The 24,875-nt window shown below is 49.6% G+C and overlaps 2 protein-coding genes across 7 annotated transcripts in view; both read left to right on the forward strand.

Annotated features, from left to right (window-relative positions):
- DLGAP3 (DLG associated protein 3) overlaps window positions 1-18,192 on the forward strand; it is a 67,833-nt gene extending 49,641 nt beyond the window's left edge. For all 3 annotated transcript variants that reach the window (XM_034960881.4, XM_003812563.5, XM_034960876.3), the window contains 4 exons: window positions 10,512-10,996; window positions 11,973-12,064; window positions 12,405-12,548; window positions 13,295-18,192. In XM_034960881.4, coding sequence (XP_034816772.1) covers window positions 10,512-10,996; window positions 11,973-12,064; window positions 12,405-12,548; window positions 13,295-13,513 — 940 coding nt within the window. In that variant the 3' untranslated portion in view covers window positions 13,514-18,192. The remainder of the gene's footprint in view (window positions 1-10,511; window positions 10,997-11,972; window positions 12,065-12,404; window positions 12,549-13,294) is intronic.
- A 1,581-nt stretch (window positions 18,193-19,773) lies between these two features.
- SMIM12 (small integral membrane protein 12) lies at window positions 19,774-24,546 on the forward strand. Of its 4 annotated transcripts, none has more exons than XM_014344453.5 (2): window positions 19,774-19,921; window positions 23,608-24,546. In XM_014344453.5, the coding sequence occupies exon 2, from the start codon at window positions 23,613-23,615 to the stop codon at window positions 23,889-23,891; it is 279 nt and encodes a 92-aa protein (XP_014199939.2). In that variant the 5' UTR covers window positions 19,774-19,921; window positions 23,608-23,612; the 3' UTR covers window positions 23,892-24,546. The 4 variants fall into 4 exon arrangements, with proteins under 4 accessions (XP_014199939.2, XP_063449044.1, XP_014199941.2 ...); XM_063592974.1 differs by lacking the exon at window positions 19,774-19,921 and adding an exon at window positions 19,929-19,961; XM_014344455.6 differs by lacking the exon at window positions 19,774-19,921 and adding an exon at window positions 19,989-20,143.
- The last annotated feature ends 329 nt before the right edge of the window (window positions 24,547-24,875 follow it).

The following is a 24,875-nucleotide window of genomic DNA, read 5'->3' on the forward strand; positions in this document are numbered from 1 at the left end:
ATCTATTATATTTATTGCTTAGAATTTGTTGAGACCTCCTTCATTATATGTATATATATCATGTATTAGGGGGTCCCCAAACCCCAGGCCGGGGACTGGTATTTGTCCATGGCCTGTTGGGAACCAGGCGGCACAGCAGGAGGTGCGCAGCAGGTGAGTGAGCATTACTGCCTGAGCTCCGCCTGCTGTCAGATCTGCGGTAGCATTCGATTCTCATTGGAGCCTGAACCCTATTGTGAACTGCGTGCATACGTAAGGGATCTAGGTTGTGTGCTCCTTATGAGAATCTAATGTTTGATAATCTGTCTCCCGTTACCCTCAGATGGGACCGTCTAGTTGCAGGAAAACAAGCTCAGGGCTCCCACTGATTCTACATTATGATGAGTTGAATAATTATTTTATTATATATTACAATGTAATAATAATAGTAGAAATAAAATGCCCAATAAATGTAATGTACTTGAATCATCCCCAAACCATCCCCTACTACGCCCCCCCGCAGCTTCTGGAAATTTTTTTTTTTCTTTTTTTTTTTGAGGCGGAGTCGCGCTCTCGCCCAGGGTGGAGTGCAGTGGCGCGATCTCGGCTCACTGCAAGCTCCGCCTCCCAGGTTCACGCCATTCTCCTGCCTCAGCCTCCCAAGTAGCTGGGACTACAGGCGCCTGCTACCATGCCCGACTAATTTTTTTTGTATTTTTAGTAGAGACGGGATTTCACCATGTTAGCCAGGATGGTCTCCATCTTCTGACCTCGTGATCCGCCCGCCTCGGCCTCCCAAAGTGCTGGGATTACAGGCGTGAGCCACCGCGCCCACCCAGCTTCTGGAAAAATTGTCTTCCACAAAACTAGTCCCTGGTGCCAAAAAGGTTGGGGACGGCTGTCATATATGGTCAAATTTATAAATTATATTTTTCAAATGTTTATCTTTTTTTTGTACATTTGATCTATCAGTTCTGAGAGGTGTGTTAAAAATGTCTCACCATGATTGTGGATATGTCATTTTCCCTGGTAACTTTGTTGATTTTTACTTCAGTTTGAGAGTGTGCTGTTTATAAGCATTCAAGCTTATGATTGTTGTATCTTCTTGGTGGCTTGGCTCTTTTATTATTAAATAGGCTGCTTTTCATCCTTACTAATGGCTTTTGCCTTGAAGTCTTTTTTACCTGATTTTTATTGCTATGGCTGCTTGCTTTTGGTTAATTTTCCAATACATCTTTTTCCATCCTTTTATTTTCAACCTTCCTATATCCTTATGTTTTAGATGTGTTGCTTATTTTTTTATTTTTATTTTTATTTTTTTGAGATGAGTCTTGCTCTGTCACCCAGGCTGGAGTGCATTGGCGTGATCTCAGCTCACTGCAACCTCGCTTCCTGGGTTCTAGCAATTCTTCTGCCTCAGCCACCTGGGTAGCTGGGTTTACAGGCATGTGCCACCACACCTGGCTAATTTTTTTGTATTTTTAGGAGAGACAGGGTTTCGCCATGTTGGCCAGGCTGGTCGCGAACTCCTGACCTTAGGTGATCCACCCCGCTCAGCCTCCCAAAGTGTTGGGATTACAGGAGTGAGCCACGATGCCTGGCCTATATGTGTTGCTTATAAGCGATTTATAGCTAGAGTTTAGACATATTTAATCCATGTATATATTTTTCATTACTGACTTGAGTTTATTTCTATCATCTTGACTTGAGTTTATTTCTAGTTGACATGCTTTTTCTTTGCTTTCTCCCTTTCTTTTTATCTTATGTTGAACTGATCAACAGTAAATAGAGTTTACTTTCTCTTCTTCACTCCACTGGTTTGGAAGTTTACATTTTAGTAGTGATTTCCCTTAAACATTTGACAGATATACTTAATTTCATATTTTCCTAATAACGTCTAACATTAGTCAGTACTTCTGTCCTTCTTAGGCACCAAACAAGAATCTTGGAACACTTTAATTTCCTTCTTAGTTTTCTCCTCCCATCTTCCATGTTATGTTTATCTAGTAGTTTGATTATACCTCTTTAAAAGTCTCTGTGAAATCAGCTGCTGTTGTATCTTTTATGCTTTAACAGTTTAGATTTACAAACGTGTTTCCGTAATTTGTGTGTTCACTATTGTTTTTTACTGCCCTCTTCTTCCTCCTGGTTCAGTTTCCTTCATGCTGAAGCACTGCTTGAAGTTTTAAAGTTAATATCTCCCTTTGAGGCTTGAGGTTTCTTGTGTTTCACAGGTAATACTCATTTGAACCCCACACCTCCACACAAGGAAGCCTTCATGTTCCGATTTCCCAGCATCCTCCTTCCAGGCCACATTCCTGCATCCCTGGCATGAGCGTTTTGAGTCCAAGTTTGCAAATGAAACAGACCTTCTTGGCTGCCGACTTTGCGCACAGGGTCTCTTTCCAGCTCCCCTTGCTGCACAGGTTTGGGGTCTCTCCTCTCATCCTCCCTCAGCGTTTTCATCCAGCCTCTAGCATATGTCTGGTCTGATCTCCCTGTGGTTCACTTGGCTTAGACCCCCTCTCACTATATGTGCTTTGAATTTCCTTCCTGTTTCTGATACCTGGAAATTTCTCATTCCTATTTTCAAACCCAGCATTGTAGCAAAAACACCTTTTTGATTTTTAAAAACCCAGTATTTCTATGCGTTTAGGGTGTGAGTGGGAGCTTCCTAAGTTAATTCAGTCTACTCTATTGATCAGTGGTCTGGGTAAGGCTGATAGCAGTGGATACAGAGAGAAGTGGGCCAATTTGAGCAGCATTTTGGAGTGAAAGTCAGGGAAGGGAAGGGACAGGCAGAGAACGTGGCCTTCCTTGCTCTTGTGTAAGTGCTTGGTGAAGTCTTGATGTGGTGGGCTGAGTAGAGGACATGGTGTTGAATAAGCATCTAAAGAACCAAACTGCCTGGGACAGGTGAGCACACTGGGAATTCAGAGGGAGTGACAGGTGGGGAGAGGGGAAATCTGGCCCATCTCTTTGGCCAGGCTCCCTGGCCTGTCTGCTGCAGGCGTCCTTAGTCATACACCTGCCCAGTCCTTTCTGTCCCTTATGTCCCTGGCACTTTAAGTCTGACTCCTCACACACCATGCCCCAACTGGTGCATAAAAGCGAGCCATGAATTCCAGCAGCCTCGCCTGGCCAGCATTCAGGCCTGGCCCGCCACACACAGCCCAGCCCCATTTTCTTTGACTCTCTTGTCCTTACTGCTGTCTCGCTCATCCCAGTATCTGTTTCTCTCTCTATACTTTGGTTTTAAAAATTGCTGAGCAGGAAAGGTCTCTTCTCTTCTGCCTTTCAGGGTGTTCCCTGCTCACCTCTTGGGTGAGGATTTTGGACTTATTGTCCCTTCTGTCTGGGAATTGTCTGTGAGTCCTTCCAGTTGCCCAGTGTCAGTGATGACTTGGCTTAGAATATAAGGGGAGGGGGCTGACACCCCTTCAGTTCTATCTCCACTGCACACCCCCACCCCCCGCCAAGATTCATCTGTCCACAGATATTTATTGGATCTGTATTATTTGCCAAACACTGTGCTGGACACTGAGGATGCAAAGGTGAGCAGAACCAGAGACAGCTCCTGCCCATGCAAAGCTTACCACGAAGTTAATCTAAGAATCTCATTAATAATGTAGCCGCTGTGCCGGCTGCCACAAAGGAACGGCATGTGAGCCATGACAGTGTAGACTATGGGGCTTTGAGTCTGCCAGAGGGGTCAGGCATGGCTTCCCTGGGAAGTGACATTTGGGTGGAGATCTGAAGGATGAACAAAAATTAACTGAGTGAAAAATGGGAGATAAGGTTCCAGGCAGAAGGAATAGCATATGCTAAGGCCTTGTGGTGAGAGAGAACATACTTAATCAGTTACCAGCCGTGTCTCAACATGTCCTTATGGCACCTGTTTCCCTAGACCCAGCACACTCTGGGCCATGATAAAAGGATGCATCAGATGTCTTGCTGAATATTAGCAAGGGGCCCTCTGAAGTCATAGAAAATGGGATTTTTGCCTCCAACTCTTTCTAACCGTAGGGATCTGCCTGTATCTTCCACCTCTAATTCCTCCCAGACAGACCTTACCTTAAATTGTAAATTTAGCAAAAACAAAACCAAAAACATCAACAGCAAAACCCACCAAAATAAAGAAACAAAAACCACCAGGATGCCCAGTTAAATTTGATGATCAGATAAACAATGAATGCATTTTAGTAAGTCACATGCAATATTTGGGACATACTCATAGTAAAAAAATCTGTTATTTATCTGAAATTCAAATTCAACTGGGAGTCCTATATTTTATCTGACAACCCTACTCATACCTGCTTGTGCCCACGAAGGGCCACCTGGAGAACTCTGTGGAGGAAGACCTGCCTACCCTTTCCTTAACATTATGGTCATTTCTAGCTTTGGGAGCTTGGGAAGGGTATGTGCTGAAAGAATGGCCCCTTGAGGCCTGGGAAAGAAGCTTCCATACCCATTAAGTTATATTCCAAGAACAGTCCTGCAAAAGCAATATGAAGCTGACTACCCAAAGCCCTGGGCACAGATGCTACCTCCATTCCTGAGCCTGCAACTTTAGGACGGTTCCTGACTGACCCTCATGACTCCTCCTGAATCTCCCACCCTAGCCCCACCTTGGCATCCCTGTCACAGCCCCCAGGCTGGAGTGGTGGGTTCAGTGACCCCTGCTTGATTATATGTTTAGGCTCTTAGATGCCTTCATACAGGAGCTTCTATAGAAGCTAGTTTGAAGGCTATGCCTAGTTGAAATGACACCGTCCTTCCCCCTCCCTGCCCACTCCCCCTCCCACCCTTCCTGCCTGCTGCCAAATACTCCTGGCAAAACCTCTTGACAACTTCTGGATATAGAGCTTTCCTTGGATACTGTGTCTCTTGGGATAATCCAGCTTCTACCCAGAGGCTTTTATGTTATCCCCCAGAGAATCACAGTAGAAACTCTCCCTGAAGTAGAATCGCAGTGGAAACTCTCCCTGAAGTAACCATGATAACAACTTGCAGAATCATCAGGAATGTAATCATTGTCACCTTGGAGCACTCAAAGGGAGGAGGCTTCTGCAGCCACATTTAAAGGCTTGGGAGAAAATATTGTGAACGCATTGTTACGCATTAATGACAATTCACAGCTGAAGCCAGTTTTTATCCTGTGCTGACAGCTGTTGGTGGAGACCACAGCAAATACTGCCAAATCCAAAACTAAATAGCGACATAAGCCCTTAACTTCACTATTCTAAAAATTCATCTGTTATAGTTAGGAGTGGGTTTGACTGTGAGTTATAGAAAACCCCCCAAACAACAGTGATTTAAATATGATAGAAGTTTATTTCTCTCTTACTTAGAGGAAATCCAGGGAGAGTTAGTTGAGGTCTGGTAGATGCCCCACAGTGTCAGGACCTGGAGGCTTCTATCTTATTCCTCATCCCCCACCCCACTTAGCACTTCCCTTTGGGCTCATGCTCCAGAATGGCTGCTTGAGGTCCAGCCATCATGTCTGCATTCTGGTGATCGGGAAGGAGGAAGAGACAAGGAAGGGCATACCCCCTCCTTTTAAGGACACTTTCTGGAAGTTGCACATGCCACTTCTACTTTTATCTCATGGGCTAGAACTTAGGCACATGGCTACACTTAGTTGGTAGGGAGATTGGGAAAGAATCTTTATTCAAAGTAGCCATGTGTCCAGCATAAAATGATGGGGTTCTGTTACTAAGGGGGAAATGGAGAGTGGATCTTGGAAGACAGTTAGTGGTCTCTACCATCCTTCCTTCCAACCAACCAACCAACCAACCAACCAACCAACCAACCAGTGTGATGAACTGCCCTATTTAGTGAGGAGACACTTATGCAAATAACCAGCCATGATACAATGTGATATGGAGTATAAAAGAGTTTTGTTCAAAGCGCTGTGGGAGAACAGATGGAAATGATCAACAGCAATCATAATAATTAATAACTACAATGCCCTAGCCGGGTTCTCAGTGCTACATTCCGATGATTGTGTTTGTCCAGCTCCCTCTCTTTTCAGTGAGAGCTGCAAACCATTCTACTTCTCTAGAATAGCTAACACAATGGGCAGGCAGGGTGCTGTTCTGAGTTCTTTATGGATATTATCTCACAACAATCTTATGAACTGCTACTATTATCATTCTCATTTACAGATGGGAAAATGAGGCACAAGCCACCGAGCTGGGTTTTGGACCCGGGCAAGGCTCCAGAGCACACGGGCCTAACCGCTCTGTTCTGCTGCCCCCACCCAAAGCTGCTCATTTTCATTCCTTCCCCTACTCCCCAGACATCTCCAGCAGATAACCACCCCCCATCGCCCACTTCATTGTGATGATTGGGGTCAACTGGTGGGACTTCTGTCCACTTCCAAGCCAAACCCCAGCTTACTTAGATATCTTCCCTTGCCTCTTCCACCAGCCCTGCCTTCATCTTAGGAGTCAACCCCTCTAAGCCTCGGTTTTCTGATCTACAAGTAGGGCTGACACTAACATCCATAGAGTGGGACTGTTTGTGAGGATTGAGCATGTTTATTCATGGAAAGTGCTTCTCCTGGCACATACTAAGTGCTTAGAAGATGTTATTCTTTTTTATCCTCCTTATATCTGGTTCCTTCTCTCTTCTCTCTCTTCATTTCATTTCTCTTTACAGGTTGTGTTAATGTTGTATTCCTGCTGAAACATTATCACAAATTCAGTGATGGAAAACAATACATATTTATTATCTGGGGTCAGAGTCTCAATGGGGTTTCAAACTGGGCTCTGGGAGGCTCTGGGAAGAATCCATTTGTCACCTTTTCCCAGTTTATAGAGGCTATCTGCATTCCTTCACTTGCAGCTTGCTTCTATCTTCAGAGCCAGCAGTGGTGGGTTGAGTCCCTAGGTTGCATTATTCCAACCTTGATTCTGTCATTCCATTTTCTTCTCTGACTCTTCTTCCTCCCTCTTTCATTTATAAAATGTGATTACACCAGGATAATCCAGGAGAGTCTCCTCTTCTTAGTATCCTTAACTTAATCGCATCTGCAAATTCCTTTTTGCTGTGGAAGGTAACATATTCCTGGGTTCTGGGGATTAGGATGTGGATTCCTTTGGTGGCTATTATTCTGCCTACACCACAGGTTCTTTCCTCTTGGGATACAGCAAGCAAGAAGCACCCAAAACAAAATATCCCTCTTTAACAGTACATTCTCTTCTGTCTTCCTCCCTTCTCAGCCAGGCTTTTTGAGGGTTGCCTTGACTAGTTTTCTCCACCTCCTGACAACCTGCTGCAGTCTGCATCTGCCCCCACATTCCACCAAACCCACTCTTGCTTGGATCACCCGTGGCTTCCAGATTGCAAGATCCGTGGGCACCTTTCATTCTTAACCGGCTGCGTTTTCCATGTTAGCTGCCCATTCCTTCATGAGACCTTTCTGTCCCCTCTCTGATTTTATGTCACTTTCTGGTGGTTTTCTCCCCCTTCCTTTCTGGCTTAGACTCCTCTATGAGCTGCACCGTCTCCACCCACCCCTGAAATGTCCGTGTTCCCCCGGGGTTTGGATCTTGGATCCATTGTTCTTTTCTTGGGTGAGCTTGTCCCACACTGCTGGTTTTAAATGCCACTTGCACAGGGATAAGCGCCTCCTGCTTGTGCTGTACACATCTCTGGCTGCTGGCCAGGAGCGTTGGTGAGGACTGTGCTTCTGGTCATCCCATCAGCTCCTCGACTTCCTTGGTCTCCTTTGAGGCAGACATGTGAGAGAGCTCACTGAGGCAGTGGCTTGAGAAGCATGCAGCCTGGGGCACTTGGTCCTTCTGTTCCCGGCAGTATGGCTGTTTCCATCGCGATGGAATGGGATCCTCTCAAGACATCTCAGAGGACAGGCGGAAGGCAGCGAACATGGCAGTGCCGAAGGACAGAGCTGTGTTTAGCAGGGGTGACAGGAAAGCACGCAGGTGTGGCAGATCATCAGGCGCGTATTTATTGGAGCAACCCCCTCCTTTACCTTTGTGGTTTGCAACAGCTGTAGCTCTGAAGGAGCCACAAGCTAACTAGAGCACAAAGGCACAAAAACATTCAAAGCAAGTCAAGGTGCATCCTAACAGTGCAGCTAGACACTCAAGACTCTCACCAGAAAGAGAACAATCTGCCTGAACGGCAGGGCTGCCTCTGAAGCCAGGAGGGCTGCTGAGGGAGGTGTGGTACTCAGGAGTGGTCTCGTGGGCAGTGGAGGGTGAAACAGGTGAAACAGGACTTAAGCAGGGAATGGACAAGGAGCCAGGAGGAGGAAGGCCGTTTCAGGCAGAGGAGTAGCGTGTGCAAAGGCTTGGAGTCAGGATCGCTTCTAGTCGATTCAAGGAACAAGGAGAATGTGGGGGAGATGAGGTTGAAGAGGAGGACTGTGTCCAGGACATCAGGGCCTCAGATAATGCTGGTACAGGAAGTCTGAACTTTGTCTTGTCGGTAGTAGGGGGCTGTGGAAGGGTTTTGAGTAGGGGAATGACTTGGCAGAGCTCAGCTTTAGGAAGACTATTCCAGTCTTGGGTGGACTGGGGAGGGCCCCAGATCTTAAAATATGCAAAATATAATTTTAGAGAGAGGAACTACCTTGGCAATTACTTATCTATTTCTATAATTGTATATATGCGTGTATTTTAGATGTATATGTGTGTATATTTATATCTAATACATATATTTTAAATACATACACACATACACATTGGATGACCTAGATGGAGGGTGAGTGACAAAGGCACACAGTGAGAAAGCCAGCATTAGAACTCAGAGCTAACTCCTGGCCCCGTGCTCTTCCTCTGCAGGGTACTGATGGAGGCAGAGGTATCTGAAAGGAGGCCAGTCTAATCATCAGGGCAGATGGTGATGCAAACCTTGACCAGGGCAGGACAGGGCAGACACTGAGGGGAAGACTGTGTGGGAGGCAATGAGGATATGTTCTCTCTCCTTCTCCCTCTCTGGGTGGGGGTTGGGACATAGGGCTCGTTGGAGACTGCACATGAGTGCATCTCTCCTTCCTGGGTCCTGCAGCATCCTTCTGGGCCTGGTTTCTATGGCAACAGGCTCCCAGCAGGCAGCCTGCCAGCTGGAGAGAAGTAGGCAGGCAGGCAGGGAGAGAAGGCCTGGGCAGCAAGAGAAAGGCTGAAGTTGCGGGGGTTGGGAGAGTCTCTTGAGGAGGTGGAGGGACCCTAGAGCTGGGCCCACAATCCCTTCTGACCATGTAGGGGTGGAGGTAGCTCAGGACACACAGGCTTTTCTTTTGTGGTCCTTGAATTTCCAAACCTTGATCTTCTGTTTATCCCCCACCTCCCACATCTCCTGACTCCCACTTCTTAAAGTATTGCCTGGTCCCAACCTCATGCATCTTAAGCGGCCACTGACTTCTTTATAGAAAAGAACTCTGAATTCAGGGAAAAAATGAACACGGCCAGTTGACTTTTTGGTTTGCATAAGATTTGCATATTATTAACTCAAGACAAGAAATTTCCAGGCCCTATGTCATTCCTGCAAACAACTTAATTCAGCTCCACTGGCACTGACTTACTGTGTCTGGCCAGGCTCTGGGCTGAGCCATCGGGGTCCCTAGAGAAGTCCTCCCAGCTGCAGGCCCACTCCACCTCCAGCTGCTCCAAGGCATTTCTTCCTGTGATGTTCTAGCAGCTGGTGCAGTGGGAAGTGCTTGGACTGTGGAGCCCGGCAGCGCTGAGTCCAAATCCTGGCTCTGCTACTTTGAAGCTGGGTTTACTTAGTTTACTCATCTCTAGGTAGAGCTGAGGACACTCTAGTGCAGCTGGTATAAACTAGCATAGACATAGAATTTGTTAAAATATTGAAATACTTCGGCCAGGTGCGGTGGCTCACACCTGTAATCCCAGCACGTTGGGAGGCCAAGGCGGGTGGATAACCTGAGGTCGGGAGTTCGAGACCAGCCTGACCAACATGGAGAAACCCTGTCTCTTCCAAAAAGAGACAAAAGGCGCATGCCTGTAATCCCAGTTACTCGGGAGGCTGAAGCAGGAGAATCGCTTGAACCCGGGAGGCGGAGGTTGCGGTGAGCCAAGATCGCGCCATTGCACTCCAGCCTGGGCAACAAGAGCAAAACTCCATCTCCAAAAAAAAAAAAAAAAAAAAATTGAAATACCTTCTGCCTTCACTGGTAAAGAGCCACCACCCTGGCTCCTCCCTGACCCCTCTAGCCCACCCCACAATCTAACCTCTCCAGGGCACTGCTGCAGCATTTTGGTCTGTGCCTGCTCTGCCTGGTGTATGCCAGCATCTGCTCTGTCCATGGACTGAACTGGTTGCTAAATAGCTTGGATATCACCCCTATCTAGAGGCAGTGCAATAGGTAGGTATATTATGTATGTAGCTGTTGCAAGGACCAATATATTTAAAGTGCATAGGTTAATGTCCATCACTTTGTAGGTTCCCTTTCTCATTCCCTTCCTTTTTTTTGCTTGGGGTGGGGGTGAGAGCTGGCATGAGCCTGGGCAATGGGGGATGACAGCCACCCCTCTCCCCAGGCGAGCAAGGTTCAAGCGCTCCAATAGTGTGACGGCTGGCGTGCAGGCAGACCTGGAGCTGGAGGGCCTGGCAGGCCTGGCCACGGTGGCCACAGAAGACAAGGCCCTGCAGTTTGGACGCTCCTTCCAGAGGCACGCCTCTGAGCCCCAGCCTGGGCCCCGGGCCCCCACCTACTCAGTCTTCCGCACGGTCCACACGCAGGGCCAGTGGGCCTACCGCGAGGGCTACCCACTGCCGTACGAGCCGCCGGCCACCGATGGGTCGCCCGGCCCTGCCCCCGCCCCCACCCCCGGCCCTGGGGCCGGCCGCCGTGACTCCTGGATAGAGCGCGGTTCACGTAGCCTCCCTGACTCAGGCCGCGCATCCCCCTGCCCACGCGATGGCGAGTGGTTCATCAAGATGCTGCGGGCAGAGGTGGAGAAGCTGGAGCACTGGTGCCAGCAGATGGAGCGTGAGGCGGAGGACTATGAGCTACCCGAGGAGAGTGAGTCACGGCATCGGAACAAGGGACTCTGGGGACCATGGCCTCGTGTGTGCTCAGGAGACCCTGATGGGGGTGGCTGGGGCTGCAGTGTAACAGGAGGCCCCTTCGGTTGGTGCCTCACTGGTCTTCTGCACTGGAGCGTGGCGGGTCAACATCGGCAGCAAGACATGCTGGGAGCTCTTGAAAGGGAGCAGGGTGCACATGGTGCAGCTTTAGAGGCCAGGGCTGGGACTGCAGACACTGCAGGCCAAAGGGCTGGGCCTTCTATGGATGGCTGCTAGTCCAAATCACCAAGTTTATGGGGACTAAGGGAACTCCGTTCAGATCTGGACTGGTGTGGGGATCCAGGTGGTGCGACCAAGATTACAGAGAGGGAGGCAGTTCACAATGTCAGATCCTGTCTGAGGCACAGAAGAGGGAGATTCAGCCAGGGAGATGTGGCCCTGGCCCGAGGGAGAGCATGGCCCTTCCTGTAAGTCAGATCCACTGGGAGACACAGTCTTACCCCAGAATCTCTGAGTTGAGGGGACAGTGACTATGAAGATGTGTTATGTACGTGAAATTACTTGGTCATTCTTAAAGAGCCAAGGAGTCTTGCATGCACTGGGGAGTGATGAACAAAGCTTAGCCAGTGGGTGGTCATTGAGCTAATGCCCTGGCCAAGGCTATAGGGCTAGGCTGGGGCTGGTTTCCGTCTGTTCTCTGATACGGGAGGGAGAAAGGATAAAGGAGGATGAGCACTCAAGAAATGTAGGCTGTATGAAGGAGGGAACATCAGTGTCTGAGGATACAGTCTTGGTGTAGTGGAGCGAGAACTTGTTAGGAACTTGAGGATGGGATGGGGCTGGGGCTGGAGGAGACTGATGGATACACAGTGCCAAGCAACCGAGGGGTCAGCGTCATTCAGGGCAGACTTCGTGGAGGCTGGGGAAGGAGACGCATCATTTCCCTCCCTGAATTTCCTTCTGCTTTCTAGTCCTGGAGAAGATCCGCAGTGCTGTGGGCAGCACACAACTTCTCCTGTCCCAGAAGGTTCAGCAGTTCTTCCGGCTGTGTCAGCAAAGCATGGTGAGTGCCCGTAGTAGTAGATCCTACCAGATACATGTGACCCAGAGTGTGTGTGTGCTGGAGGTGAGACAGGCAGGTGACCCAGAGTGAGTGTGTACCAGAGGTGAGACCAGGCCTGCATGCCTGCTGGGGTAGCTGTGAGTCTTGTGCCTGGAGGTAGGACCAGGTGTTTGTGCACAAGAAGGGGAGGCCTGGGCTCGCTCTTGTCCCCCTGTCTCCCAGCCCCCACTCACTCTCCCAGGCTGAGCTTCCTGGCAGTAAGGGTGGATAGGACTTTCTCTTGTCCTGGCTGGGGCTCAGACCTCCTTGACCACTTTCCCTCCATCTTCCTCTGTTGCAGGATCCCACTGCGTTCCCTGTGCCCACCTTCCAGGACCTGGCGGGTTTCTGGGACCTCCTACAGCTCTCCATCGAGGATGTGACCCTCAAGTTCCTGGAGCTACAGCAACTCAAGGCCAACAGCTGGAAACTCCTGGAGCCTAAGGTGGGGCTGGGGTCCCTTCAGGCAAAGAGGCCAGACTCTGGGAAATTCCCCTCCCCAGAGAGGTAGAGGGTGGGACGAACAAGGGGGCAGGGGAAGGGATCCATGGGCAGCAAGGGCAGCCTTGGACAGGTGATAGGTGACCATCCCCTTCCAGAGTGACCACGCTCGTGGCCACTGCCGTCTGCTTGGCCCCAGTGCTCATCACTGCTTGAGCTGCCAGAACCCCAAGGCTTCCTCAGCGTGGGGGAGCGGGGTTGGGGGGATGGTGGCGGCTGCAGCTGGAGAGAGCAAAAGTAGACCTTACGGAAGGACAGACTGTCCTCAGTTCGGGCCTAGGCATCGAGGGCAGAGCCTTGAGGGTCCCCTCAGCCGCCAGGTCGCTGGACCTTGTCTGCGATGAGGGCCAGAGGCCTGGTATGTGCACCCTCATTGCGGAGCCTGGGTCGGGAACTCCCTCCACTGGGTCGGGACCCGGAGTGAAAAACCGGCTCTGATGCCAGCTGTTGAGAACGGCGCCACCAGGGGGCGCTCGAACGCGCCGCGCTTTGGTGGAAAATGTGGGGATTTGACCTTGTCGGAACAGGAGCACCTGGGGCTTCAGGTCACGGGATCCGTGGCGGATTCTGAGCGCCATCGCGTTCGGAGCCACGCGGTTGTCAGCACTCCGGGCGCGGGGGTGCGGGGGCGGACACCTGGGTGTTGGGATGGTTCGGCGCCCCAGCTCAGCGACGCCCTCTGCCCCGCAGGAGGAGAAGAAGGTCCCTCCGCCGATACCAAAGAAGCCCCTGCGGGGCCGGGGCGTGCCGGTGAAGGAGCGCTCCCTGGACTCCGTGGACCGGCAGCGGCAGGAAGCGCGCAAGAGGCTCCTGGCGGCCAAGCGCGCCGCTTCCTTCCGCCACAGCTCGGCCACCGAGAGCGCCGACAGCATCGAGATCTACATCCCCGAGGCCCAGACCAGGCTGTGACCGGTCCGGCCCGCCCAGCCCGGCCCGGGCCCGCGGTTCTCCACCCGTACTGTACACCCAGCGTCGAGGTCACTGTGAACGCGGGCCGCCCCGTGCGCCCGCCCCACCGGCACCGGACGCCCCGGCCCCCGGGCCCGTCACACTCTCGTGGGTTTTTTACCTTCCTGATCCCACGCGAAGGCGCCCGGGCTGGGCAGGGGGCCGTGCCTCTCCGCCCTGCGCCCCTCACCTGGATCCCCTGCCCACCTGGTCCGACGCTTTGTCCCCACCTCCTCCCCATGGGCACCATCTCTGCCATTCTTTCCCCCGCGGGCCAGGCCGGGCCAGGTCCCTCATCTGGGCTCTGCGTCCCCCCCCCCACCCCGCGGGGCTGGGCTTCGTGGGGATCAAGCTTCGTGGCTTTTTATGAAGAATCCCGAACCCTGCCTAGGAGCCCGCCCCACCCTCCCAGGGGCTCCATCCTCAGCCCTCTGCCCACTGGGCCCAGGGACCACAGTGGCTGGACCAACCCAGGACCAGGGCGCCTGGGCCTCTCCCCTTTCCCAGCGGCTGGGGAGGGGAGATGGGGGCTTCCCCTCACCACACCTGTGGCTGTTCCCACATCCCCTTGAATATCCCAGGAAAAATAAAACGGCAGAACTGCACTCGAGCCAGCTGCTCTCTCCAGAAGAGGCCACCTCCGTCCTGTGTGTGGGAGGACGGGGGTGAAGGGAGAAGGGACCGGGAGCCCACTCTCTTGGTTTGGAGACAGCAGGGGTTGCCTGAGCTCCTTCCAGGGATGGGCCAGCTGGTGGAAAGGAGATTCGGCCCCCTGATGCCCACAGTAAGGGCCTGGACCCTCCTGGAGGGGCCCAGGTGGGGTGAAGAGGGGGAGGGTGTCAAGCTCTCCGTTCTTCCTATTTCGGTGTATCCCGTTCTGCCTCCCAGTCCGCAGGGTTCCCCCAGAGAGGGAAGTCCGGAGCTCGCCGGGCACGCAGCATGTGCTCAATAAACCGGGAGTGTGGTTATTGTTAGGTATTGACAAATAATTGGTTTCCCTTCCCCTAGAGGCACAATGTTTCTTCTGCTCCAGTCATTCCTGATCAGCAGCAGAAAAACTTCAGTCCTGCCGCATTTTCTGATGCCTCCTATGGGTGGCCACCTTGGTGGAGGCTGGGGTGGGGGAAGAGGAAGTACAAAGAACAGAGCTCTCCTGGGAAGCTAAATGGCAACCAGAACCTAGTATCGATGGCTTTATTGAGTGGTCAGTGTGGGTCAGGCAAGGGGTGAGTGCTTTACATGAATGTGGCTGGTCCTTACGATAGAAGAGAAAGCCAAAGCTCAGGGCAGGTTACAAGACCTGTCTGAGGTCACAGGACTAAATGTGGTGGACCCAGGTCTAATGCCAAATCATGAGCTTTTAGCTTTGCAGGCTTCTTAGACCAGAGAGGGCTGATGGCAGTCTCCACCCAGAAAGCCCCTTTCCACTCCTTGAGCAGTCCTTTGGGTTGGTGTGTCACCTCCAGGCAGGAGGAAAAGCCTTCAGGATTGGCTGCTTTTCTGGGCCACACTGGGTCAGCTAATTCTTTTCATTCATTTATCCAGCAGACATTTATCACTTTTGGGCGCCACAGGAATAGCCCTGAACAAGATGTAGTTTCTACCCTTAATGGAGCTTATGGTCATATGGGAAAAACAGACAAATAAGCAAGCAGTTAAAATACAGGAGTAAGTGCCAGAAAGATGATTAGAGATTAGCTGCTGAAGGAGGGCCAGGGCTGGGAAGAATGTTCCAAGATCAGGGAACAGCTGTGCAAAGGCTTGGAAGAGGAAGAGACATTGGGAGCACAGAGACTTGATTATATCAGTGTTTGGGTCTCATTGAGGCAGGTGGCCTGGGTCTTGTGGGCTGTAGGGAGCCATAGAAGGGTTTTGAACAGAGGAGTGGCATGAACGTTTTATAGACTGGTTTGGTAGACAACTTTGGAAAAGCAAGAGATGGTCCACGTACACACATGAGCCTGGAAGGTGAGGAGAACTCTAATGTGATCTGAATTCCCAAAAGCAGTCAGTTTGGAGGTGATCCCATACAGACTCCTGGGCCTGGTCCAAGACTTAGTGAATAGACTCTGCCCTCGAATAAGGTTTTAACAAGTGCTTCACAAGATTCTGAGCAGCCAGCTTTGGGAAGACTTAAATTGGATGACTGTCCAAAGGTCTCCAGTAGAAGGGCTGGGTCAGTTTACCTCTCTGAGGTTGTTTTATCATCTCTAAAATTGGGGGCATGGGTGAGGTTTGAACTCAGAGCAATGCTGTAAAACAGATATTGTTTTCACCCCCATTTACAGATGAGGAAATGGGCTTGGAGAGGTTTAAACAGCTTACCTCAAACCATGAAGCCAGGAAGTGGCTGAGTCTGAGTTTAACCTTTACATTTATACAGCATTTTATGGGTCTATGACTTTATTCATAGAGTTTTCTATGTCTGGTGTGGATGAGTCTCCTTTGGTTCTTGTGGCCTAGGTAGTTATGCTGAGCCCCATAGATAGTGAAAGATTAGGTCCAGTCCTTTTGCTTGAGTTGCTTACAGTCTGGCCATGGCCAGCATATAAACAGAAAGTTATGGTGCAAAGGGAGACCTGTTCTCCCAGAGGGGCCAAGGGATTGAGAGGAGAGAGCCTGTAGCAACCAGGGTGTTTTAGTCCATTTTGTGCTGCTATAACAATACCACAGACTGGATAACTTATAATGAACAGGTATTTATTGGCTCACAGTTCTGGGTGCTGGGGAATTCAGTGTCAAGGTGCTGGCAACTTGTGAGGGCCTTCTTGCTGTGTCATCCCATGGCAGGTGAGAGGGCAAGAGAGGGCAAGAGGGAGTTGAACTTGCCCTTTTATAAGGGTGTCAATCCACCCATGAGAGTGCAGCCCTCATGGCCTAATAACCTCTTAAAGGTCCCACCTCTTAATACTCACAATGACAAATTTCAGTGTAAGTTTTGGAGGGTACAACCATAGCACAGGCAGTCTGGGAAAGCCTTCTGCCTTGTGAGTTGGATCTTGCAGGATGAATTAGCATTTTGTAGTCAAGGAAGAGAAGGGAGAAATTCATTTCTGGCCAAGGGACCAACCTGGGCAAAGCCATGGAAGCACATGTGTGTTGGGAAGGAAAGCATAGGCTGGAGAGGGTGACAGGTTATGGTGGCTGTGGAGGGCGTGGAGGAGATACGGCCAGAAGGGACCCATAGAGTTGGGAGTGGGAGGCTAAGATGGAAACCTCATAGTTTTATTTGAAAGATAAAACTATGGCCAAAAGAAAGGAAATGGACTGGAGGGGGCAACAAGACAGCAGGGAGACCATTCAGGGAGCTGCTAAAGTGGTCCAGGTAAGAGATAACGATGTTGACTTTGAGAGACATTTAGGAGGCATACGTGCAGTAAGCTGGATCTGGAGAATAATGCAAAGATGGGACGCCTTGAAGGTGTCACTCAGATTTCTGGCTTAATGAATGAGTAATGCCACGAATGGACATAGGACATTACAGAAGGAGCAATACAGTTGGGAAATACTTAACATGTCAATAACCATTTACTGAGCACTGAGAAGGTGCAAACTACTATGCCAAGCACTTTATACACATTTAGGTGATTTAATACTCACAGCAACCCTAGGAGTGGGTACTATTATTGTCTTTTTTTAAAAACAAAGAGTGTAAATAGCTTTTCTGAGATAAGCAGACAAGAGTCAGGATTTGAACCCATGGCTATCTGATTTCTAAGTCTATGCTCCTGAGCCCCTCAGCAATTCTGCTTGAGGGAACTGCTAGCCATGACTCAAGACTCAGCTCAAGGCTTGGTTCCTCTAGGGAGCCTTCCCTGAATCTTCCTGGCTGGGCTGAAGATCCTCCTCTGTGCTGCGTGTGTATACTTCTATCATCACATTTCTTACATTCTATTGACATTTTGTAGACCCATCTGTTTCTTTAGTCAGAGAACTCTGGAGGCAGGTTGGTCCCAGTCATTTTTGCATCCCCAATGCCTAGCACATGATTGGCTGACCAAATGCCAGTTACTCTGGGCAGTTCTGTTCCCTTCTCCTCTCCACATATTCAGTTAGTGAACAGGTTCTGCTAACAACGGTCTCCTAAATATTTATTTGTACTGTTGGGGCTCAGAAAGCGATACCCCAAAGACTGGCACTTTGACATGCTGAGAGGCCTTCGAAGCTGCCTCAGAATCAAGGTCCCTCTAACCTTCTCTCCCAAGTATAGGGAGGCACTCTCTCTAGAATTTCCTAATCTGATCGAGAAAACGTCTTTCCAAAAGAAACAAAATTGCCTTCCTCCCCTCTCTGAAATCTCATCTAGCTCAGAAAAGAAGACTGAGGAAGGCAACTACGCCTGGATGGATTTTTCACAAGATGATGCCTGTTTCTCGGGCTCATTCAAATTCTAAAGAGAATCATTTACAAGTTAATTTCTGTCCATTTTTTCGCTCTAAGAATCACTTGCTGCCCTCAGAAGAATTGTCTATATTCTCCATCTCTCCCCTTCCCCTATGAAAAAGAGTGTATACGCTTCTGTACCCCATTGGGTTATTGGGTAATCATTCTCCTGTGACCCTTCCCTTCCCACCCCCTCGCCTCCCCGCCCCGTGCTATGCACGTTAAAATAAAATTTTGTATGTCTTTTCTCCTATTAATCTGCCTTTTGTCAGTTGATTTTCAGTGAACCTTGGCCCCTACAATACTGTTCCCTTTTCTCCATCTTCACTGCCAGAGCTTAGCTTTGAGCTGTTTGAGATAATAGAGGAAGGGTGTCTAATGTGATAAGCAGTCTATGTATGAGGCTTCCTCTGGAGGTGACCCTTAAGCTTGAAAATTGTGCCAGAGCACAATCTGGCATAGTAAAGAAAGGTGGGAAGGGCACTACATGGCCAGGCACGGTGGCTCATGCCTGTAATCCCAGCACTTTGGGAGGCTGAGGCGGGCAGATTGCTTGAGCTCAGGAGTTCGAGACCAGCCCGAGCAACATGGTGAAACCCAGTCTCTACAAAAAGTACAAAAATCAGCCAGGCCTGGTGGTGTGCATCTGTGGTCCCAGCTACTCGGAAGGCTGAAGTGGGAGGATCACTTGAGCCCAGGAGGTTGAGGCTGTAGTGAGCTATGATTGTGCCACTGCACTCTAGCCTGGGCAACAGAGCGAGATCTTGTTAAAAAAAAAAAAAAAAAGCGGCCAGGCGCAGTGGCTCACGCCTGTAATCCCAGCACTTTGGGAGGCCGATGCGGGCAGATCACCTGAGGTCGGGAGTTCGAGACCAGCTTCCCCAACATGGAGAAACCCCTTCTCTATTAAAAATACAAAATTAGCCGGGTGTGGTGGTGCATGCCTGTGATCCCAGCTACTCAGGAGGCTGAGGCAGGGGCATCGCTTGAACCTGGGAGGCGGAGGTTGCGGTGAGCCGAGATCACGCCATTGCACTCCAGCCCAGGCAACAAGAGTGAAATTGAAAAAAAAAAAAAAAAAAAGGTGGGAAGGTAGATGAAAAAGCATCAATAAGGCACTGAGGTGTGAAACAGTGTGGTCTGCCGGGTTTAGTATGTGCGAGCAAAATAAATATGCTGGCTGAGATTAGTGGGATGAGGGTGGGAAGGGCCTTGTGGGAGCATTAACAAGCTTGAGCTTTGGGACTTTTCTGTATATGATAAAATTGATGTCTGTATAGGGTACAGTGGGGACACAGAGGAGGAAGTGAATACTTGTACCCAAGAGGTCATGTAAGACTTAGGTTTTACTATATTTGAATTATTTTTACACTAACAATAGCCACATTTATTTCCCTGCTGGCTGTGTGCCTGCCACAGTACTTTACAAATATTATCTCTTCCAACCCTCACACCATCCTTGCGAAATGGGTGTTATTACCTCTACACAGAAGGGGAAGGGAGGCTCAGACGGGTTAATAATGTTCCCAAGGTCACTAGAAAGCTAGCCCGGATCCCAAGAGGTCTTAAAGCACTAAAATATACTCTTCTAAGAAGAGCTTCTTGAGGTCAGGGATCATGTCTTTTGTTTTTGCGTGCCCAGACCTAGGTCTTAGAAGACGCCTAATAAACATCAGTTGAAAAAAATGACTGGATGATCTTTCACTTTTTCCACGCAGAAAACACGTGGCGACATCACTGAGAAACCTCCCGGCCAACAGAGGGCGCGACGTCCATTTCAGCGCAGTGGGGCCCAGTTGCGGATGCCTAGCTTCCTTCCGTCCTTTGGCTAAAGTTCAGCCAATCCCTGCGCTCCGAGAGAGCCGGCGGCCAGTGGGCAGGGTCACGGGGCAAGGTCCCGCGGGCCGCTGGGTGCGGCGACTTCCGTGCTCCCGGCGAGCGGGCGGAGAGCGGGGGCCGCACTGGGGAGTGTGGGCTGGGCCGCAGGTGAGCGCGCGGTCCCGGCGAGCAGGTCGAGTCAGTCCAGGCCAGTAACCTCTGAGTTACGGGAGGAGTGATCGCTAGGGTCCACCCCGGTCCCGGCCAGATCTGCCAGCCCCCCTCTCTGGCGGGTGTTCTGGTGCCAAGTCTGGGAGCCCAGGTAGCCCTCCGCAGACAGGGCTTCTCGGCACCTCAATGAGGACGGACGTTGATGAGGCCATGAATGAGGTGGGCTAGGGACAGGGGACCGGGAGCCTCACAGAAGGGAGAAGGGTAGCCATTTGGATGGACCTTCACCTCACTTGCGCTCCCATTCCTGGACTGCGCTCGAGTGACTGTCAGGGCTAATTCTTCCGCCTTCTCAGGCCTCCTGTGTCCTTGTTAGCAGTTATTGAATTTGGGACTACGGCTTCTGGCCTCGTTGGGCCTCCGGGCCCCCGCACTGGGGCAGGTTTCCCAGCAGCCCAGTTGACCTTTACCGGATGCTTTTGGCAGACGTCCTCCATGCCGGGCTGGAAATATGCGTCACAGTGTTTTTCAGACACTTTTGCCTCTTTCATTGTGATACCCTGCCTGGGGACGACTGTGATGGAGTCTTTAGGTTTTTGTAATCAGCAAAGGCATCTGTTATGCTCCTGCCACCTTTTGGGGGAGAGTGGGTGGAGGATGTTGTGATTTTACACTAGGGAGTTTGGGCTGTCATTCATTCGTTCAGCAGACCTTTTTTGGGCACTCTGCCAGGCAGGGTAGGAGAGGTGCCTGGATGGATAGGGCATAATTGGGCCAGACAGACACGGTTCTTAGCCTTTTGGAGCTTAAAGTGTCTTGAGAAACGCAGGCAGGGTAAGCCAGCATCGTGCCTGACACAGAGTAAGTGGTTATAAGTGTCGAATAAAGGAATGAATTGACTTATTTGGGAATGATTAGAATGTGAGCAGGACGGTAGCGAGAGACTTTATGCTGCATGTGAGAGATAGTTGTGAACTCATGCGCGATATGTTTTAAGACAGGTTTGGAAATCTGAACGGACAGTTGCTATTTAGGGAAGCATTTACTTATACAGAGGACTTGCTTTAAAGGTGGAAGTAAAATGGAGAAGTATTAGGTTTGGGATTCTTCAGAGGTGCCTCTTTTAACTATTACTATGTCTCTGAATTTCACAAATCCCTGAGTACAATCTCAGAGTTTGGGAAAAGGAAAGCTCTTCTAGGTAATGAAATGCCAGGCTGATGGGAAAAAACTGTAGGAAGCTCTCCCTAAGTCCAGGGTTTGGACAGAAACCGTATACCTCTGCAGTGTGTTCTTCCCACTAGAAAGAGTGTAGGCTTTGAAATTGGAGAGGCCTGGGTTCAAAATCAGTGGCTCTATCACTTCTAGTGATCTTGGATAAGTTAACATAATGTCTGTGAGCCTTTGTGGCCTTCACAAGAGTCTGGGCTAATAATTCCTACATCATAGAGGTGTTAAGAGGATCAAATGATGATTAGTGTGTAAATTGTCATCATAGTGCCTGGTGCTGAGACAATAAGCGGGGGAGTCTTGGAGATGCTGCAATTTTTTTTTTTTTTAAATTTCATGATGCTGCCTTATTGCAGGGGTCCTTAACCCCCTGGGCCACAGACCATGGTGGTCTTCAGCCCATTAGAAACTGGGCTGCACAGCAGGAGGTGAGCGGTGGGCAAGCTGGCAAGCATTACCGCCTGAGCTCCACCTTCTGATAGATCAGCAGCGGCATTAGATTCTCACAGGAGTGCAAACCCTATTGTGAACTGCGCATGTGAGGGATCTACGTTGTGTGCCCCTTATGAGAATCTAATGCCTGATGATCTGAGCTGGAACAGTTTCATCCCGAAACCATCCCTCTCCAACCCCCATCTGTGGAAAAATTGTCTTCCACGAAACTGGTCCCTGGTGCCAAATATAGATTGGGGACCGCTGCCTTATAGTGTTACGTCCAGAGAACATTGGGATTCCTTCAAAGAGAATTGGAACCAAAGAGAGAGGGGGAGAATCATCTTATCCTTGGTGAGGTTTCGATTGTTCACTTTAGATCAGAGATAGTAGTGTTGGAGAAATACCTACAGGGGCATAAACAGAAAGATCTTTTAGTGAATACTTTTGGGCAAGTCTCTTAACCCTCTGATAGTGGGTTATGTATCTACCTCACGTGGTGGACATGAGGATTAAGAGAGTGAGTGTATATGAAGCACCTAGCCCAAGGCCTGGCATGTAAGTGCTCAATAAATGGTAGCTGTGTTATTATAACTGTGAATGATCTTTGATAATTGATAATGGTAATAATCATTTGAGACGGAATTGGCCATTAGAGTGATCCAATTTGTGTGTTTTTACATTACTTTGGTATTGCCCTACTTCAATTCAGGAGGCCCTGAGGCCATTCCACTCCGCTCCCCGCCCCACCCCACCCCCCGGGCTTGTACAGTGGTTTTTCACAGAAAATCTTCAAGTTCTGCGGTATCCAGAGTATGTATAATGATTTGTGATATTTTCAGGAGTTTTTATGTAAATATGAAGGTATGGGTTTGGTTGAAGATAGGATTTTTTTTTTTTTCTTGAGACGGAGTTTCGTTCTGCCGCCCAGGCTGGAGTGCAGTGGCTTGATCTTAGCTCACTGCAACCTCCGCCTCCCAGGTTCAAGTGATTCTCCTGCCTCAGCCTCCTGAGTAATGGGGATTACAAGCCTCCCAAAGTTCTGGAATTACAGGTGTGAGCCACTGTCTTTAGCCAAGATAGGATATTTTGAAAGTGGTTTAGTCAGCAGATTTGTAAAGTATAGGTTTGTTCCATTGTTAGAAAAGCCAGGTTCAGAACAGGATAAAACCATTATCTATTTACCTAAAATCCAGAATAATTAGGTAATGCATTATGTATTTGACTGTTTAAATATGCTCCTTATGCTTTACATGAGGAAAAGGAACGACTTTTCATATTGTGAAACCAGGAGATTCATCGTAGATTGTGTTTCATGGGGAAAAGGTGGCCGGCTGTGCTCATGGAGAAATTTCATAGAGCAGAGAAAGGCATCTTTTTCCCTTCTTGAAATGTTGGCAGACTAGGTCCTGGGGTCAACAATAGGCTTGAAGCTCTATTAGGTAAGGCTCAGAGGTCCCCTTGTGGGGAACATTGTCATATATTGGTGCACACTTGTCAAAGAGTACGGTCCGTAAAATGGAGATCCTTCCTTCATCCCTAACAATGGAATCTTTTGAAATTTCCTAGATTATTTCAGGGATCCACCTCTCGCATTGCTCTGCACGGGGGTGGGTGCTCAGTAAATTGTGCCAGGCTGGCCAGGTGTGGTGGCTCACGCCTGTAATTCCAGCACTTTGGGAGGCTGAGGTGGGTGAATCACGAGGTCAGGAGTTCAAGACCAGCCTGACCAACATGGTGAAACCCTGTCTCTACTAAAAAAATACAAAAATTAGCTGTAATCCCAGCTACTTGGGAGGCTGAGGCAGATAATTGCTTGAACCTGGGAGGTGGAGGGTGCGGTGAGCTGAGATCGTGCCACTGCACTCCAGCCTGGGCGACAGAGCAAGACTCCGTCTCAAAAAAAAAAAAAAAAAAAAATTGTGCCAGGCTGCTTGGTAAGTGGAGAGCCCTAGTGGGTTGCTCTTATTTGGTGGGAGATGATGCTGGGTTCTCTAATGCTGCCTTGTGCTTTTCCGCAGATGTCATGTGGCCTGTGTTTTGGACCGTGGTTCGTACCTATGCTCCTTATGTCACATTCCCTGTTGCCTTTGTGGTCGGGGCTGTGGGTTACCACCTGGAATGGTTCATCAGGGGAAAGGACCCCCAGCCCGTGGAGGAGGAAAAGAGCATCTCAGAGCGCCGGGAGGATCGCAAGCTGGATGAGCTTCTAGGCAAGGACCACACGCAGGTGGTGAGCCTTAAGGACAAGCTAGAATTTGCCCCGAAAGCTGTGCTGAACAGAAACCGCCCAGAGAAGAATTAATGGAGGACACAGGGCCCTATGGTCCTACTGTGGGTGGTGACTTGTCCTGCTACCATGTTGACAGAGCCCCAGAACCCACATCTAATTGGCTTTGTTGCTTATTCTGGCCCCTCCCACACCACACAGCCACACAAATACTGGCTGCTCCTTGATGGCCAGGCAGACCCAGCAGCAGCCGAGGGGCCAGTGAAGAGGAAGGCCGCATCTGTTGTGTGGTGGCCACAAGCACTCAGGCATCTGAGTTTACTGGTGCACTGCTGGGAGGAGAGTTATGAGATGAACATTGGCTGTCAATCTCTGTGGGCAGGCGGTTTGGCCTCTAGTGGGAATGGCTGGGATTTGGGCGTTGCCTTTAGGAGGGATACCTGCATGTCTAGTTCCAGTCTGCACTGGAAAGAATTCAAATATGCACCTGGCTCCCTTCACTATTTTGCCCTATCTTTTGTGCTCATTCTTACTGAAATCTGTCTTGTCAGCTCAGGAATGGGATTCCCCCAGGAAGGAAAGCATTTTTCTGTTCTGGGAAGCCCAGACTGTTCACTTTGGGGCAGGGACGAACATGTGCCTCGTGAATTTGCTTGAAAACAGTCACCATCTTCTACCCCCATCACTGTATAGTGAAAAACCTGATTAAAGTGGTATCTGAGAACCATAATGATTGAATCTTATCATCCAGATGGTATTTGGGGGTCTTCTTAGGAGTTAGGCAAGTACAGGCATTTTAGAGCAGGATAACATTGGTATTAAAGGGTGCCAAGGAGCCCTGGAAACTGCTTTACTAGTGCGGTTGCGCTGAACCCTGGAGGCACAGATTCCCAGGAACCTTTTTACCATTATTACAATTGGCTGCAGCACCTTCAAGTCTAAATGGAGGTAGACCTCACATACACACACATAGACGCCTTTCCCTATAAAGGTATATACGCACATTCAAGAAAATTTGGTAGGGATTTTAAAAAGGTCACCCATGTTCCCAGCTCGTTA

The sequence above is a fragment of the Pan paniscus genome, chromosome 1 (genome assembly GCF_029289425.2).
Source record: "Pan paniscus chromosome 1, NHGRI_mPanPan1-v2.0_pri, whole genome shotgun sequence".
Classification (NCBI taxonomy): Eukaryota; Metazoa; Chordata; class Mammalia; order Primates; family Hominidae; genus Pan; species Pan paniscus.